The 15077-nt window shown below is 39.1% G+C and overlaps 1 protein-coding gene across 1 annotated transcript in view; it reads right to left on the reverse strand.

The window, feature by feature from the left end:
* The window catches only part of LOC146208308 (uncharacterized), a 182586-nt gene that overhangs the window by 106450 nt on the left and 61059 nt on the right, over positions 1-15077 (reverse strand). The window contains exons 50-62 of the mRNA XM_084578330.1: positions 14434-14499; positions 14213-14341; positions 12582-12793; positions 10958-11058; positions 10410-10506; positions 8157-8315; positions 7854-7967; positions 7562-7691; positions 5164-5190; positions 5064-5102; positions 3906-4037; positions 2071-2291; positions 387-472 (exon numbers count right to left, since the gene is read on the reverse strand). Coding sequence (XP_084434456.1) covers positions 387-472; positions 2071-2291; positions 3906-4037; positions 5064-5102; positions 5164-5190; positions 7562-7691; positions 7854-7967; positions 8157-8315; positions 10410-10506; positions 10958-11058; positions 12582-12793; positions 14213-14341; positions 14434-14499 — 1513 coding nt within the window. The remainder of the gene's footprint in view (positions 1-386; positions 473-2070; positions 2292-3905; positions 4038-5063; positions 5103-5163; positions 5191-7561; positions 7692-7853; positions 7968-8156; positions 8316-10409; positions 10507-10957; positions 11059-12581; positions 12794-14212; positions 14342-14433; positions 14500-15077) is intronic.

The raw sequence follows: 15077 nt of genomic DNA on the forward strand, positions 1-15077 counted from the left end.
TAACCATGTTGCAAGTCTTTTTTCCTGATTTCACAAAGTACCAATGATGGCTGCTTCGACAGTTTGTAAGTAGTTGGAAAATAAGACAAAGTGTGCAATGTCAATTAAGTACCTATCATTTTAAGATTCCATGATAAAACGCCCTGTGTTAATGATCAAAAATCACTAAGAGCAGATAGAAGAATTAAAAAAAAAAAGAAAAAACATTATCATTATCTTGTCTGCACACTGTAACCTGGTATCATGTACATAAAATGTCTCAAATAGCGGACAATAGCAAAATATTTTCTTCCCAATTTAACCTGGTATCATGTACATAAAATGTCTCAAATAGCGGACAATAGCAAAATATTTTCTTCCCAATTTTCCCATACTTCTCAACTTACTCAACAAATGGAATCAGGGCAGTAGTCTTTTCAGTCACTGGACAAGCCAGAACAAGTTTCAAGTCCGGTTTACTCTTCTTCAACAGCTAAAAAAGAAAAGTAAAGGCAGTTGTTCAGTCGCACAAACAAGTTCAGTGTACAAGTTACCTTCTCTCAACAGTGCCTGCCACTGCTTTAAGCTAAAATGACTTTTATGCATTAATGATGAATCCTGAAAGTACATGCAGCTACAGGAAATATGAAAGCGAAGAAGCTTGTCAGGAGCAGTGCAGGTTGATAAATGCCTGTGGTTGTTCCAAAAATTACAGGTGCGCCTACATGCGAACAACGATGCGTTCGTGTAATTTTTATTTAAAGCACTAAGAGTTCTAAGAACTGTGAAAAACAGTGACTCTGATGCCAAAAGAGGAAAACACACCAGACGAGCACTTTGGCATGTACACCTCTCACGCCATATTTTAAAGCAGATGACATGATAGCGCAACAGGGCATGCCTCCGATGTCTACAAACAGCCACAACAGCGAGACTGGCTCGCATCGCCACAGGCCCACATGCTTTTTTCATATTACTTTTACCTCTACATGTGATGCTTGCACGCACTATCTATTCCTATAGGTACCTAGTTCCACGTGCTTTCAGATAAAGCAAGGGTGTCAAGTCAGTGCACCAAATTTAGTGCACACAAATTAACTGAATTAACCTGAATTAACTTCTTTTCCACCAAAAATGTGTAAAGTAGTCATATTGGGCAAATTCCGAAAGAGGCTTTGATGCAAGGTTATTGAATTTTCAATACAAAGTGCAAAGTAAGAAATAAAGGTTTCGAAGCCAAGTCTGAAAAAGAATGTCAGGGGTTGCGGCAAAAGCCTTTCGTGCTCGAAAATTTATGAGCTCATGACAACACGAAGCTTGTGCTTTCTCTTTTCGGAATGAATGTAGCTGTCTGTAAGTTGGTTGCTTACACATCATCAGCGAAAAAATGCACTGCAGTAACTACAAAGAATGTCAGTTTCAGGCACCTTCTGCTTGGTTGAACTCTATGAAGTCCTGAACAATTTATGGACAGTTGCGTTTCCCACACTATGCAATAAAACAAAAGCTGTACCAAAATGAACTGCTAACTTAAACAACTAAGCGTATTTGTAAACGCAATTGCTCTTCCAGGCATGAGCACTGGTAAACTGCAGATAGTTTTACATATGTCCCACATAACTAAGCACATATATGCGACAAAAGTGAACTTATTACAGGAAAGGCAAAAGAAGGCTGAGTGGATGAAATCACGCACTATAGGCTTTTTTTCTTCAGGTGGCTTGACTAGCCTATATACACAAATTATGCGATATTCATCTTTTCTCGAGAAACAGCTTAGTAAATGCAATTGCCAGCACTCTGAAAACCTAATACTATAGTACTTCTGTTAGGCTCTTGTTTAGAGCACCGTATAGCCCAATAGAAAACATGTTAGCATACACTGTCCAACACTGATCCAATATCAAGCAAATGATGGCATAACTCATTCATATCTTCCCTGGCTTATATTTCCCACTGTGATGCCTTAATGTAGCAGTAAGTCAACATCATACGGTGTGCAAGCAAGTATTGCAAACACTGTAATGCGTAAAAGCAAACTGAAACAAAGACACATTGCACATGGTGATAATGCACAGGTACGCAACTCACATTTGCGAAGACAAGCAGATGTTCTGCAATGGCGTCGGTCACAACCGGCATGATGAAAGCCAGGCTCCTAAGTTGTTTTTCTTTAAGCCAAGCAGACAAGTCAGCAGCGTAGCTTATGCTGTCTGAGAGTTGAAGTTTCCAGGTCTCATCTGTTACAAGGAATCCAATGATTGCCTGCAGGCTTGGCCGTGAGCCATAGCGCAGAAAAGTTTGGAATGTGTCTGGCAAAAGAGAAGGCATGCACAGAAAAATGATAAGCTACTGCACAACATTTGCATTGCGCATCATTTCAGCACTTATTATATAATCAATGCCCTAAAATTTCATTAATTTGACACTTGAAAATTCGAATTATTATAATTACATAAAACAGTGGTGTCTGCACACTTTGTGACAAAACTGCTATGGAATAGACTCCACCGGGCAAGAAGCTTCCCATTGTGATGGAAATAAATTGGTTGCTTAAAGTGCAGAATTTTTTTCCTTTAAGTTTCCTTATGTTTTGCAAATATGTAGCATTAAACGCTACTGTTTCGCTTCTGTATTGTGTTTTTAGAACCAAGTTAGACTCAGTCAACGCTCGGTTTTATGTAGTTTTCCCATGGTTTAGCGTTTGTTTCTGGATTCCACTCATCGAGACCTTTCGACAGTAGTACATAACTTGACATTATAGCCAAAGTTGAAACTGTTAACCAGGATTAACATTATTAGCTAAGCTCAGCAATCAGTTTTGTACAATTGCACTCAGTGTAAGCTATTCAACAATATATCATTTGATGCTATACAATAAAGTTCAATTTTTTAATCTCAAATAAATAATTAATGCCAAATTAAGATAGTTATTAGCTCAGTACATTTTATACTCTTAAGCGGCTTCATATTGTAGCATAAAGCTAAACTTAATGACAATATTAACTGATGACGACGGCCAGGAGGCCGAGCCCCGGTGGCCCCCGTGGCCCAGGCCACTACTGCTGCTTGAACAGCAGGGCTAAGGCTGTGCATCAGTGCCGCCTACTGCTTCCTAGTGCGGATATTAATGGGTGTGGTTGACATCCGTGGACATTCCCATAGGATGTAAGTCAGATTTGAGGGTTCTTTGCAAATCTTACTTAAAAACCCCAATTAGTGTGGTGCTATTATGCTCAACATAAGCTATACAACAATACATAACTCGACGTAGTGTAATGGTTAACTTAATCCCAATTAACTAATCAATAGTAATTAACTAATTAGTGAAGAGCAATAATATTGGCATATGCTATCCAGCAATACAACACTTGTGGCTATTATACTTGACACAAGCTACACAGCCTCTGCGGACATTCTTTGTACACTCATTCTGTACATGACGCACATGAGCCAAGTAATACTAAGCATTTAAAAAGGATTATCTACTTGCAAAATTATAAAGCCAATCTACTTCACCTACATGCAGCCAAAACAATTTTTCCCAAAGAGCCTCTATCTAAGGCACTAAAGAGAAACAGTAACAAAAATGAGTTATGATAGACTGGTAGATTAACTTTCAGGGATATGGTCACTTTTTTTTCCTGCACGGAATATAAGCCAACCGCATCTAATACTAATAGATAAATATATTGCAAGTAAGGGCCCTAGTTTCCTCCTGAAGTTATACCTGCACACGACAAATCATGTTACATCCTTTTCGTAATGTATAACCTTCCAACATCTAAATGCAAAAATGCTGCTCAGACAGCCAACCAAACAGCTCCTTTGTCGGAATATGTATTGGTAGATGTATTGCTTGGCTAAAGAGACAGCTGAAGGCAGTTATAACAAAGTGCCACACGAAGCCATGGTTGAAAACGTACCGCCCATGAAATCACGGAAGGAATTCCTTCTCACTCGCACATGGGGGTCAACGTACAGCAGGTAGTCGCAATACTGCACGGGAAATTTGTCGAAGTCTGGGTAGTGGTCAGAAATCACACAGACTAATGACCCTGAAAAATAGACAAGCATTCAATCAATTTCCACCTGTACCAAAAATACACAAATACCTCTTCACTGGTATCCCTCCAAGTGAGCCGTAGCACATACAAGCATGGAAAATGTCACTAACACATAGCTCACACTCACACACTTGATACCTAACAATCCAATGAGCTGAAATTATGATAAATGCAGCATGTAATGGTAATGCGTACATGAAGTAATTGCATGCTAAACAGGAGAGATGAAGTAGCTCACACTTTAGCAATTTATCGAAACAGAAATTTTACATGACGCACTCTACGCACTGCCATAAATGTAAGCCAGTGGATTTTTCATGCAATTAAGAGTTCCAAGTTGACTAAGTAAAATTATTAAACACACAACGAATTTGCTTCAAGATAAGAATTGCAGAAATTAGGGCAGCATTAATTACATGAAGTAATAAATTGGCGAAACATATTCAGACAATAAATAAAACATATGCAATTGTTAAATTTTTTGTGCCAGATACGAAGCTTAGTAATGAAACTAACTCCTTTCTAACAACTTTTCTAAGCCTAGTTTGACAACACAATTTTAAGAAAATAGTATGTAGATAATGGTATGTATGTAATAAATAATAGTATGTAATAGAAAATAATAGTGTGTTCTAATTTTCAATGTAACAGGGTTCAACCGTAAAGGCAACAAAGAGAAATAATCGTGACAATCAACAACAAAGTGAGCCTGAAAACTTGATAGTGAGCCTGAAAACCTGATTGGAGATCTCAATCTCCTCCTGACTACACTCGCAACCCATCTGCCAGCAATCCAAATGATGTCCTGTAGCCTAAATGAAGGACGCTGCAGTAATGTTGCTAATGCAAATTGCAAAACAGTCTTTGCACAATGCTTTGGCCCATATGCTACCGCAACAGCGAAAGGTCACATGAAGCACTGAGTATGTTAGGCTCAATAAGTCCAATACAAGGTCTGTACTTCTCCGTTTAGCTGCAAACAAACCTGCTGGCATAAAACAAAATTGCAGTACTCACGAGAGAAGCTTGATGTATTTCGAGTTTCAAGCACAGGAACTGCAGAAAGAGAACTGTGTCACAGAATGCTCAAAAAATAGAAGCAGAGTCCAAAGCTTACCAGGTTCTTTTTTTGTTTGATGGTAACCTGAAGAACAAAAAAAAAGGCAAATAATTTATGAACCATAACACACAACTAAATTATTTGAAAATGGTTTATGTGGCTCAAAATGCCAAAATGACTCGGGCCTATGAAGGAAAGAAGCCAACAGTCGGCGAGGTCAAGGAAAGCATTGGGGATTGAACTTCTTCTTTTTTCTTCAATAATCACATAAATTAGTAAGGTAATCTGTTTAGGGCAAGTATATTATTTATATTTGCCTAAACAGATTACTTTGAGTGGTTAGTAATTAGTAAAGTAATCAGTTTAGGGCAAATATATTATTTATGTTTGCCCTAAACAGATTACTTTACTAATTTATGTGATAACTGAAGAAAAAAAAAGACAAAGTTCAATCCCCAATGCTTTCCTTAGCCTCGCCGACTGTTGGCTTCTTTCCTTCATGTATTAACGAGCACCCTCATTTCCTCTTCATTTATCTGCTTCGGGCCTATGAGGGAATACAAGTACTAATTCAGCTACTGGGAAGGCATTTTGGGAACGAATTTGGGAAGGCCTTTTTTTACCATTCCAAGTAGTATGGATGACAGCAAACGACGTGCTATTTAGCTACATATAATAAAGCGGGATAAATTTTCACCCACTAGCAACACAAGGTTCTGCTAGTTAAGTGTCTAAAAATACATTGTGCTTTATAAGGCACTGCATGTGAAGAAAAGAATGTTATAACGTCAAGGTGGTACAAATTTAAGGGAGCTATGTGTGTGTAGTAATCATTGAATGTAATACCTCAAAACATACCATTCGACAGAAACGTGTCTTGATGGGGAAGCGCACTTAAAACAGGAAGAATGCTAAGGCAATAATATGGACATTTCAGAACGTAGTGTTCTAGTTTCTCATGGTTGAATTGTGGCATAGGTTTCTGCTTTGTGAAACTTTGTTCTCTTGAATGAAGTTCTTCGTTTTCTCCATGCACGACACCGTTCAGCACTCGAATGGTGGAATTCCTCGAATTGTAGCGAATTAAACAGCACACTGCCTCATCTTCTGAATAACGCCCTCCTGGTGGGGGGTGCAAGGACTCATGCGAAGGTGGCCACAAGTTTGTGTACAGCTTGCAGCCCTTTAACAGATTAGGATTCCAGTCCTTGTTTATTATTGTCTCTTTCTTAAACCTTTCTCATTGATCACAGTTGGTTTGCATTTAGCGCACTTTATAGCTTCATCTCATAATGTAGACGAAATCTAACCATTCGGCTTGCCAAATTCATATCTTGCTATGTTAAAGGGGCACAATGCCAAACAAATGTGCCCCTAAGAGCATCGAAATGCGAGCAGCTGCTGCAAAAATAACTTTAAACTCTCAGCATTTTTACGTTTATTTCATTCTTATCTGTCCCACTGACTTCTGCTTTACCCACAACATACACACAAAGCTCACGTGGTTGTAGCAGTAGCAAAGTTGCCTTCGAGCACTTGCTCAACATTCTCTTTTTTAGATCCTCTAAACTGCAACACACTAATTCATCATCATCATCAGCCTGACTATACCCACTGCAGGGCGAAGGCCTCTCCCTATTTCTCCAATTAACCCGGTTCTGTGCTAGCTGCATCCACTTGACCCCTGCAATCTTCTTAACCTCATCCGCCCACCTAACTTTCTGCCGCCCTAATTAAATGAAGCAACTGGCATATCAGCATTTACTATGATCTCACCAAGTTCATGAAATTCAAGTTCATGAATTTTAAAAGCGTAATCTAATCTCCAAATGACATGCAGATTTGACGATACCAGAAAGAGCTGTTGTTTTTAGCCACAGCGCCAAAATTAAGTGCACACTAAATCTTCTGTTTGTGCATGTTTCCGAGCACAAAATTTGAAGAAACACGCCCAATCAGAGCCTTCTCCACCCCCCGATGTTTCGAAGCTGTGAGAAACACTCGCAGCAACGGGCGCCATAACTAAGCTGGAACAAATATGACGGCCGCGGCGGTGCGGCTCCGGCAGTTGCGGTACTTCAGTACTTTTTCAGTTCCAATAACTAACTATATAACCTTCCTCCTGTACTGTCACCTTTCAATGAAGTGGAAACACCGAAACATTACTTACTTATGAAAAGCAGACAAAGCATCTTGGAAATAAAAACTTGCTATTCAACTAATTGTTTCCTTAGCTGACACCTTTTTTAAGTTTGCATTTCGCTTCACTGGGTTTCGTTTCATTAGACACTGCCCGATACGTTAGCACACACATAGTTCTAAGGCAAAAACAGGCACACAGTTGTTTATAAATTTATTTTTCAGAAAAATAAAACACACGCGAGTCAGTCAAATACATGTCCCGAAAATAGTGCCACGACAGGGTCCCAAATGAACACTAACAGCGTTTACTCACCGAGTGCCTTAGAAATTTGTCTCAGTCGAGAGAACGGTGCCCTTGTCTTACAAATTCCTGCAGCGTCTTCATAGTCGGTGTAAAATGTTGCAATGCATTTCAAGGGATAAATTCTCTGTGCAATATGAACCTAAAAAAAAAAAAAGCACGGGATAATAGTCATTTCTGTATTCTGGAAAGCTAATTTCTTGACCACGCAAAGGAAACTAGGCAAAAACAACAGAAACCATAACTTCCATGTCTGGTTTAGGATTCTGCATTTAAAACAGTCAAGTATAATGAATAAAACTACCTTTTCAAGCAGAGATTCTTCGTTTTCAAAGAAAAACGTTGCATTATCGCTTCGCTGGTACACGCCAGCAAAATCCTTCTCCATAACTGTGTCTGCTTGGCTGTGAGAGCACACCTGCAAAAAGCCATGCAACAAACATGGAGCATGAGAACGGCTGCGAACTCCTGATAGTCTTTCTGTTTATGAGTAAATAAGAAAGGACTCAACTTCCGAGAGGCTGCCCCTTAGAATGCAAAGAAATGAAAATGAACCATTCCAAATATGCAATCCCTCACAAAGGAAAACTCCAGCTATTGTGCCAACCTTGTCGTAGGTAACGAGTGTCCTGTTGCCGCATGAAACCAATCCTGGCTGGTTCACAGAGGTCAATGGCACATTCACCACTGCTAGGCTTAGTGACGGGCAGAAAACGGCCGACGGCACCTCCAGCGTCATTTTGTTCACAAGGTTTATCGTCTCCACCTGAAAAGCCACGGATGAGACATAAATATGAGCTCTTAAGGATGCCCTCAAACATTTATTTACTTTATTTCCCCATGTTCATCACATGTTATCCCAAAGCCAATAACAGCCAAATTTTTAACCATGTTGAATAAAACTTTTCTCCTGCATAAAAAGCCCACCTGCATGTTATTTTTATAATAATTTGTTATTTTGCAGAAGCCTTGTGATGAAATTCTTTGGAAATTTGGCTAAATTTCAGCCCAACAGCTAATACAGCTGAACCTTGTTGATATGTTCCCAGTTTTCATAATTTTCTGGTTTGTTCCAGCGTCCAACAACGAACAAGCAGCGTGGAAGTAAGAAGAAGAGCGTTTATTCGAGATGCATGCTGGTATCATGCATGCATAAGTCTTAAACCTTAAATATCTTTTACAGAGATTCAGTTTTTCGCCTATCAATATCTTCCCAAGTAACATGATTTCCCAGGTATTACATTCAAAATTCCAGCAGATTGTGGTCATATAATTTGCTTACTGATCAACCACACATGTTCCAGTATATGAGCGGGCAGAACCCAGGAACGCACGTCATGTTTCTCATAGCCCGAGCTGCTTTGGGACATTAAACCCTAAAAATAAAACCTAAATAGCAATGATGCTTGCCTTTGTCTTCTCTACAGAGCCCTGATGTAAGGGGCAAAGCTAAAGAATGAGGGCCGTTCACGCAAATACACGACATAGAGAGATGTACTGATTTCGTTGCAATGACTTAGGAGCATGGAGGCGAAGGATTTGGGAACCACACGCTTACATATGAGTGGGCCAGATCTGGGGAATGCAGCGTGAACAGCAAAAACGCAGCGAGAGTCAGCCACCCCGATGGCTTCTCCACAGTACATTGTTGGAAGGGAGCAAAGCATCCAGAAGCAACGAGCAAGCGATCCCGACTTTCCCCCGCTGCCAAAACACCGAATGGATTGCTAAATCCATTCCACACTAAAGACCATTCCACACTAAAGACCATTCCACACTAAAGACAACGCTATTGAGAACTGCATTCCATGAGAAATAAAACAGGGCTCTTCATATCTTAAGTAAGGAAATGCTAACCAACATTTTATGAAGTGCAAGTGTCAGAAAAGCCTTCGTACCTAATTCAACAGTTACATTTTTTTCAAAGTACTGCAATTCAGATCATATGTTTACCCGGATAATACATTTTACCCACATTTATTATTGGCTTATCAATGAATTTTACATTTTTTGGCTTTCTATATTATGTTAGAGCATATGTAAACACCTTTTGGTCTAAGTCATCTTCACATAATATTTAAGCTTTCAGGTAAAATCAATTTTACATTATGTATTTTCATATTCATTGAACAGATTTCTTGATGTTTTGGTTAAACCAGATGGCAACCTGAAGATATGCCTTTAGCGAACATGTTTTCCCAGTCCACCAGCTGAAAACACACGAACAATGGTCATTATTATCCGCTCATAACAGCAATGCTTAGTAATGATAGTTAAATATCCTTTGGAGCTCACCATTCAAGATGTGCTAACAACATTTTGCCTGAAAGCTTTAATCTCTACAAAATGGACACCATTATGCACAAATGTTTTTACAGTGCCTGTCTGCCCAAGAAAAAAAATATGAATGCCTACCGTAAAATAGATTCTCCTTTAAAAATGAGTGGCTGAGGTGGCATTTTTTAAAATTATTTATTCAGAATTTTGAGGGTTAAAATTGGGCTGCATTCTTTAAACTAAAATTTCGGCACAAGTTGGGGGTGTTGTTCAAAAAGTCAGTATTTCCTCAACACCCCTAACTTGTGCCGAAATTTTAGTTTAAAAAATTCAGCCCAATTTTAACCCTCAAAATTCTGAATAAATAATTTTAAAAAATGCCACCTCAGCAAATAAAAAAAAAAGCTTAAATTATGTGGTACAACAGAAACATGACGTTACTGCAGCTTTTCATAGTAAAGTTTGCAAGGCTCTAACTCAACAACAGAGGTAGGAGCAACTGGCGTGATTTTACTAAAACTTTACATCATACTTTTACATCCCGCTTGCTATCAAAAAGGGCCTATCTCTTCACAAGCCATACCATGTCACGCTTCCCAAGCTGCTTGGCTGGTACAGTCTCTGGCTGGCAGGACTGCTCAATTGCATCAGGGTGGGTGATAACAAAATAGTTAACAGTGCTGTAATAAATGAAGATAAGAGAGAGCAAGAATTATGAAGTTGAAGAAAGTAGAAATTGATCACAACAATACAGTTATATGCACGTCAAAAGACCACAACTTTACCAGCCCTACAACATTCTGTTACTGCGCAGTGGTCTATCTAAACTAAAACCTAAAGTGCATCTTAGCCCGGTAACCTAGCATGTTAATGCTAACACCTAGCAACTGCCACAGAAAAAAGAAAGAAAACTCTGTCACGCAATACCCTGCACATAGCATAGTTTATATATGAATGCCAAGCTTTAGCTTCATTAGCATGTTTTTCTTTTCTCATACAACATTACCTGCCAATATGCTAGGGCTCATGCTAAGGAAGGGTTCCATTCCTGTAGATTCTTGCCCTGCATTGGCACGACGCTTCCTTACTACAAACTTTTTTGAGTGAATGGTACAATGCAATATTACTCACTCTGCAATGTGTATCAGTGATGGGGTGACAACATTAACGGGGGCACCAAAGACCAGTTGTAGGTGCCTAGACTTGGAGTTCATGAACTGCCAACGAAGTACCTTCAAGGGAAAGCAATTTTTCCGGTTGTTAACTAATCCCAAAAGTGATAACTTTTTTTCCCCAAGAAATGCAAAAAAACTGAAGTCAAAAAAGACATTTGGCAGACAGAAGCTGCCATATGTTTATCGGACACCTTCCCTGAGGCAGAAAGGAACAAAAGGGGATAACGAGGGTGACAGGTAGGATGTTTTGAAAGGAAGGAGAAAGTAAGGAAGGTCAGTGGAAAGGTTGTTTAAACTAAGAACAAGGACCATATTCACACAAACATAGGCACACAAATAAAATGAAAACAACAATAACTATTCGTGCACTGGTCCCATCTCAATACCAGTCTGCATGATGAAGGCCATTGCAGTTATGTACATATCTGCCAGAAGTAACCAGCCAACAGGGTTTGTTTCTTAGCCACAAAGTGTAGCATTCAAGGCACCCCTAAATGTGATGCTTAGGAGAAAGAAAAGTTTGCATGTACTGAATGGACACAGTGTTCTAATCAAAAAACGAAAATTAGATCTGACAACGAAGTGTTCATAAGCTAGAAAAGACCAAAATGAAATACAGGTGTTGCCCTCAGCAGGTGATTTTACAAGTGAAATGTGCGCACTGACACCAGTCACTCTGCATGGACCCATGATGCTATGCTTCATCACAATTCACTAAAAAATGGTGGCACTTCATCTTTTTCAGTAAAAGAGTCTACAGTTTGAATCGATTGGCAGGTAGATGTTTAAGAATTTCTTGCCAATAAATGTAACCTTTGCTGCCAGAAAAAGTCAACAGAGCTAGAAAGAGCCTAAGAATCAATTTTTACAGTTAGCATTAATTGCATGGAGCTGTCCTCATTGTCCCCAAATTTGAAGATAAGGTAAGTCTTCCCTTATCTTTTGAGACTCTTTAGTCTTTAGGGGTGACGCAAAAATGTGACTATACAGCTGAGAAGCAATTCTCATTGACTAGTTATTTTTGGCAGTTACAGCACATCAACAATATGCTTGTCATGTCGGATTACAATAAACATACTTGGCTCATTGGTCCTGCAACGTTACGGGTAAGGCCTCTGAGTGCTACGGTAACTAGCACAAGTTTAGTGTGGCGAACTGTCGGGCAATGGCCAATTTGCTGATGCATCCTTGGAAAAAAAAAAATAGCACGAAAAGAAAGATACCTGTGGTACATTTTTGACTGGATAGACACATTAACGAGAAACAAACTAGACGCCTGAACCAGTTCTGAGTAAAACTCCTGACGTCACCAGAGAGTCACAGGATGCCATCAGGAGGAAAGATTACAGCATAAATCACAACACAAGAATCTGTCATGCTTGGTTCATTACTGAAGTAAGTAATCACACATCTGTGTGCTTTACTTCTCCTAACCGGTCATACCCAAACTTATAACCAAACTGACATGGTAACCTCACATGATGAGTGGCTGAAATTTACCAGCGAGCGACAGCAAAGTGTTTCTGTTCTAAAGGCTTCAAACAAATCAAACATTGCCCATAGCGAGAAAGTGTTCGTACCTTGGTAACAGAGTATATGTGCTCAAAATTTGCAGTCCCCGTTGCAATCAAAGCAAGGCCAGAGAGATCATGCTTGATTAGCCATGAGCAAATGGCATTTGAGAAAGACTCAATGTCTCTCGGCTTTTCCAGAGCCGATATTGCAGCGAATGGAACAGCAGCCAGAAGTTTTACATCCACTCTCAGTTTCAGGAAATTCTTGAAGGCAGACGCTGCAAGCGAGCAGAACAGCACCCCATTTCACTCTCTGTACAAGACAGTTTCCAGAAGCCCATATAGCAATAATTTGCCACACGTAATTCCAAATTAAAATCTACATAAGATAAATCTTGCATAAGCCTACCTCTCTGTTTAGGCACAGGAGTAAAAATCTATTTCCTATTCAGTAACTGCTCTACTTTAGTGCAAGAATAAAATGCCGCACTTCTTTTTTTTTTTGCACATTTATGTACTAAGATACGCTCCAGGTCATTTCAAAATAATATTTATTAATTTATTTTTTTATTTTACCCTCATGGTACAGAATACATAACAAAGGAGAAGGGCAATTCACAAACGTATGGTACAAATATGGTTCAATATGGTAAAAACATGATGACAATTGACTGTTTGGAAAAGAAACACCATTAATTCACTTTCTGCATTAAAAAAAACAACAGCCAATTTATTTTAAATGAAAAGTAATAATTTTTCTCCTGCATGTTGAGCTCAACACTACTAGTACACAAAAGTAAACTGGAATGAACATTACACCCTATATCATCTGATTGGTTAAGAGTTAAAGGTAGCATACAAGTATCAATAGAAAAATGTTTAATATGCCTGTTTGCATTAATTATTATTTTTTGCTCTATGCAGCTATCTCGGACATCTCGTACTATACTTAGTGCTGTAATTTTGCCCTCTATGTCATTTGTCTTTTTGAACTCAGTAACTAGGAATGCCATATAGTTGAAGTACTTACACAGTGAGTTCTAATTGAAATATTTGCAAAGTTTGAAATTAAATCATCTTCAAAATTAAAACACTTGGCAACCATCACAGTAAAACATCTGAATATATTTAAAAAGGTTCCTGAAATCCCCAAAGCGTTCAACATTTTAGTGGCTGAAGCATGCATAAAACCTAACTAGGAAAGCTTTCAAAACAACAAAAGATATTACTTCTTTTTTACTTTATTTTATTCATTTTGTGTGCGTGAATTGCGGTCTGTCTATATACATATCCACCATCAACTACAACCATTTTAAGATTTAGCATGCTAGTGTTATAGTAGTAGAAAAGTAACTATTACACTTTGCTACAGACATAATCAGCAGAACACGATTCATCAGTCGAATGCACTGCATCCTGGGTCTATTGTCTTGCAAATAGTTTAATTCAAGGTCACTGCTTTTTGGCCATTTTTGCATCAGAACAGAGGCCTGTAGAGCTGCAAATGTCATATTTAAGCTACATGACATAAACATGTAGCGAAAAATTTATATCTGGCAGATGCAGCCTTTAATTTGGGCAATTCAGTCACTGAATGCAGCATCAAGTGTATGTTACAGATAACATGAAACATTACACTTCAAAACTATGGCTGTGGGCTCCCAGATCGAAGTGCATCAATGAACAGATGCACTTACCGTCAAAAGGCACAAGCTCCTTGTTTTTAGGCATGTAACTTAATCCTGTGTAGATAACATGGGTGCAGAGTCCGACGGGCAGGTCATTCAGCCCCATTGAATCTTCGGAGAATACACACAGGAGGGTTTCTGGTTTAAAAGCAAAAGAAAAATAAAAATTGCTGTCCACAGTTCAGTGAGTCCATTCACAAAATGAGAACCCTGTCAGTGAACAACCTTACCTGATGGCTCAACCTTAACTGATGGCTCAGGAAGAACAGGTGTGGAGGAAACGTTTCCCTTTGCAGCTGCAATAAAAAAATTAACCAGTAATTCATCGTTTTTCTCAACCCCTGACCGTACTAACTGCTTAACTGATTGCCCAATATGCAAACCCTTTCCCTGACATTTGCTTTCAACAACCAAGAACCGCACGATGCCCGCAAAGAGTATCATTTTTCAATATTACGAACAATTACATCTCATGAAAAGCATGCGCATACAGAAAAATCTCGATGAGATGAACTTCACGGTGTCGTGGTGACAACGTTCGCATCATTAGAATGAACAAGGATCAGTCTACAGAAGCACAGGAAAGGCATTCGCGCAGATCTGTTTACGACTGAGGAGATTCATTTACAGCCACAAGGTTGCAGCTTGCCACTCATGGCGATTGCAACCTCAATGTCTTGCTTACATGCAATAAGCTTTATGCGGGCTGCATGACTGGCTATCAGAGCTGACTATATGCAAGAAATACTTAGTGCCTAAGGCTCTAGCAGCGGCTCGAAAGTTTGTTTATCCATAGTGAAGCAGGAGTGTTTATAGCATCTGAAATCCTGTGCATTGTACACAACAGACACCGGTCATATCAACAAGTTTGCGT

Source organism: Amblyomma maculatum, chromosome 1 (assembly GCF_055883805.1).
Source record: "Amblyomma maculatum isolate TAMU_Amacu chromosome 1, ASM5588380v1, whole genome shotgun sequence".
NCBI lineage: Eukaryota > Metazoa > Arthropoda > Arachnida > Ixodida > Ixodidae > Amblyomma > Amblyomma maculatum.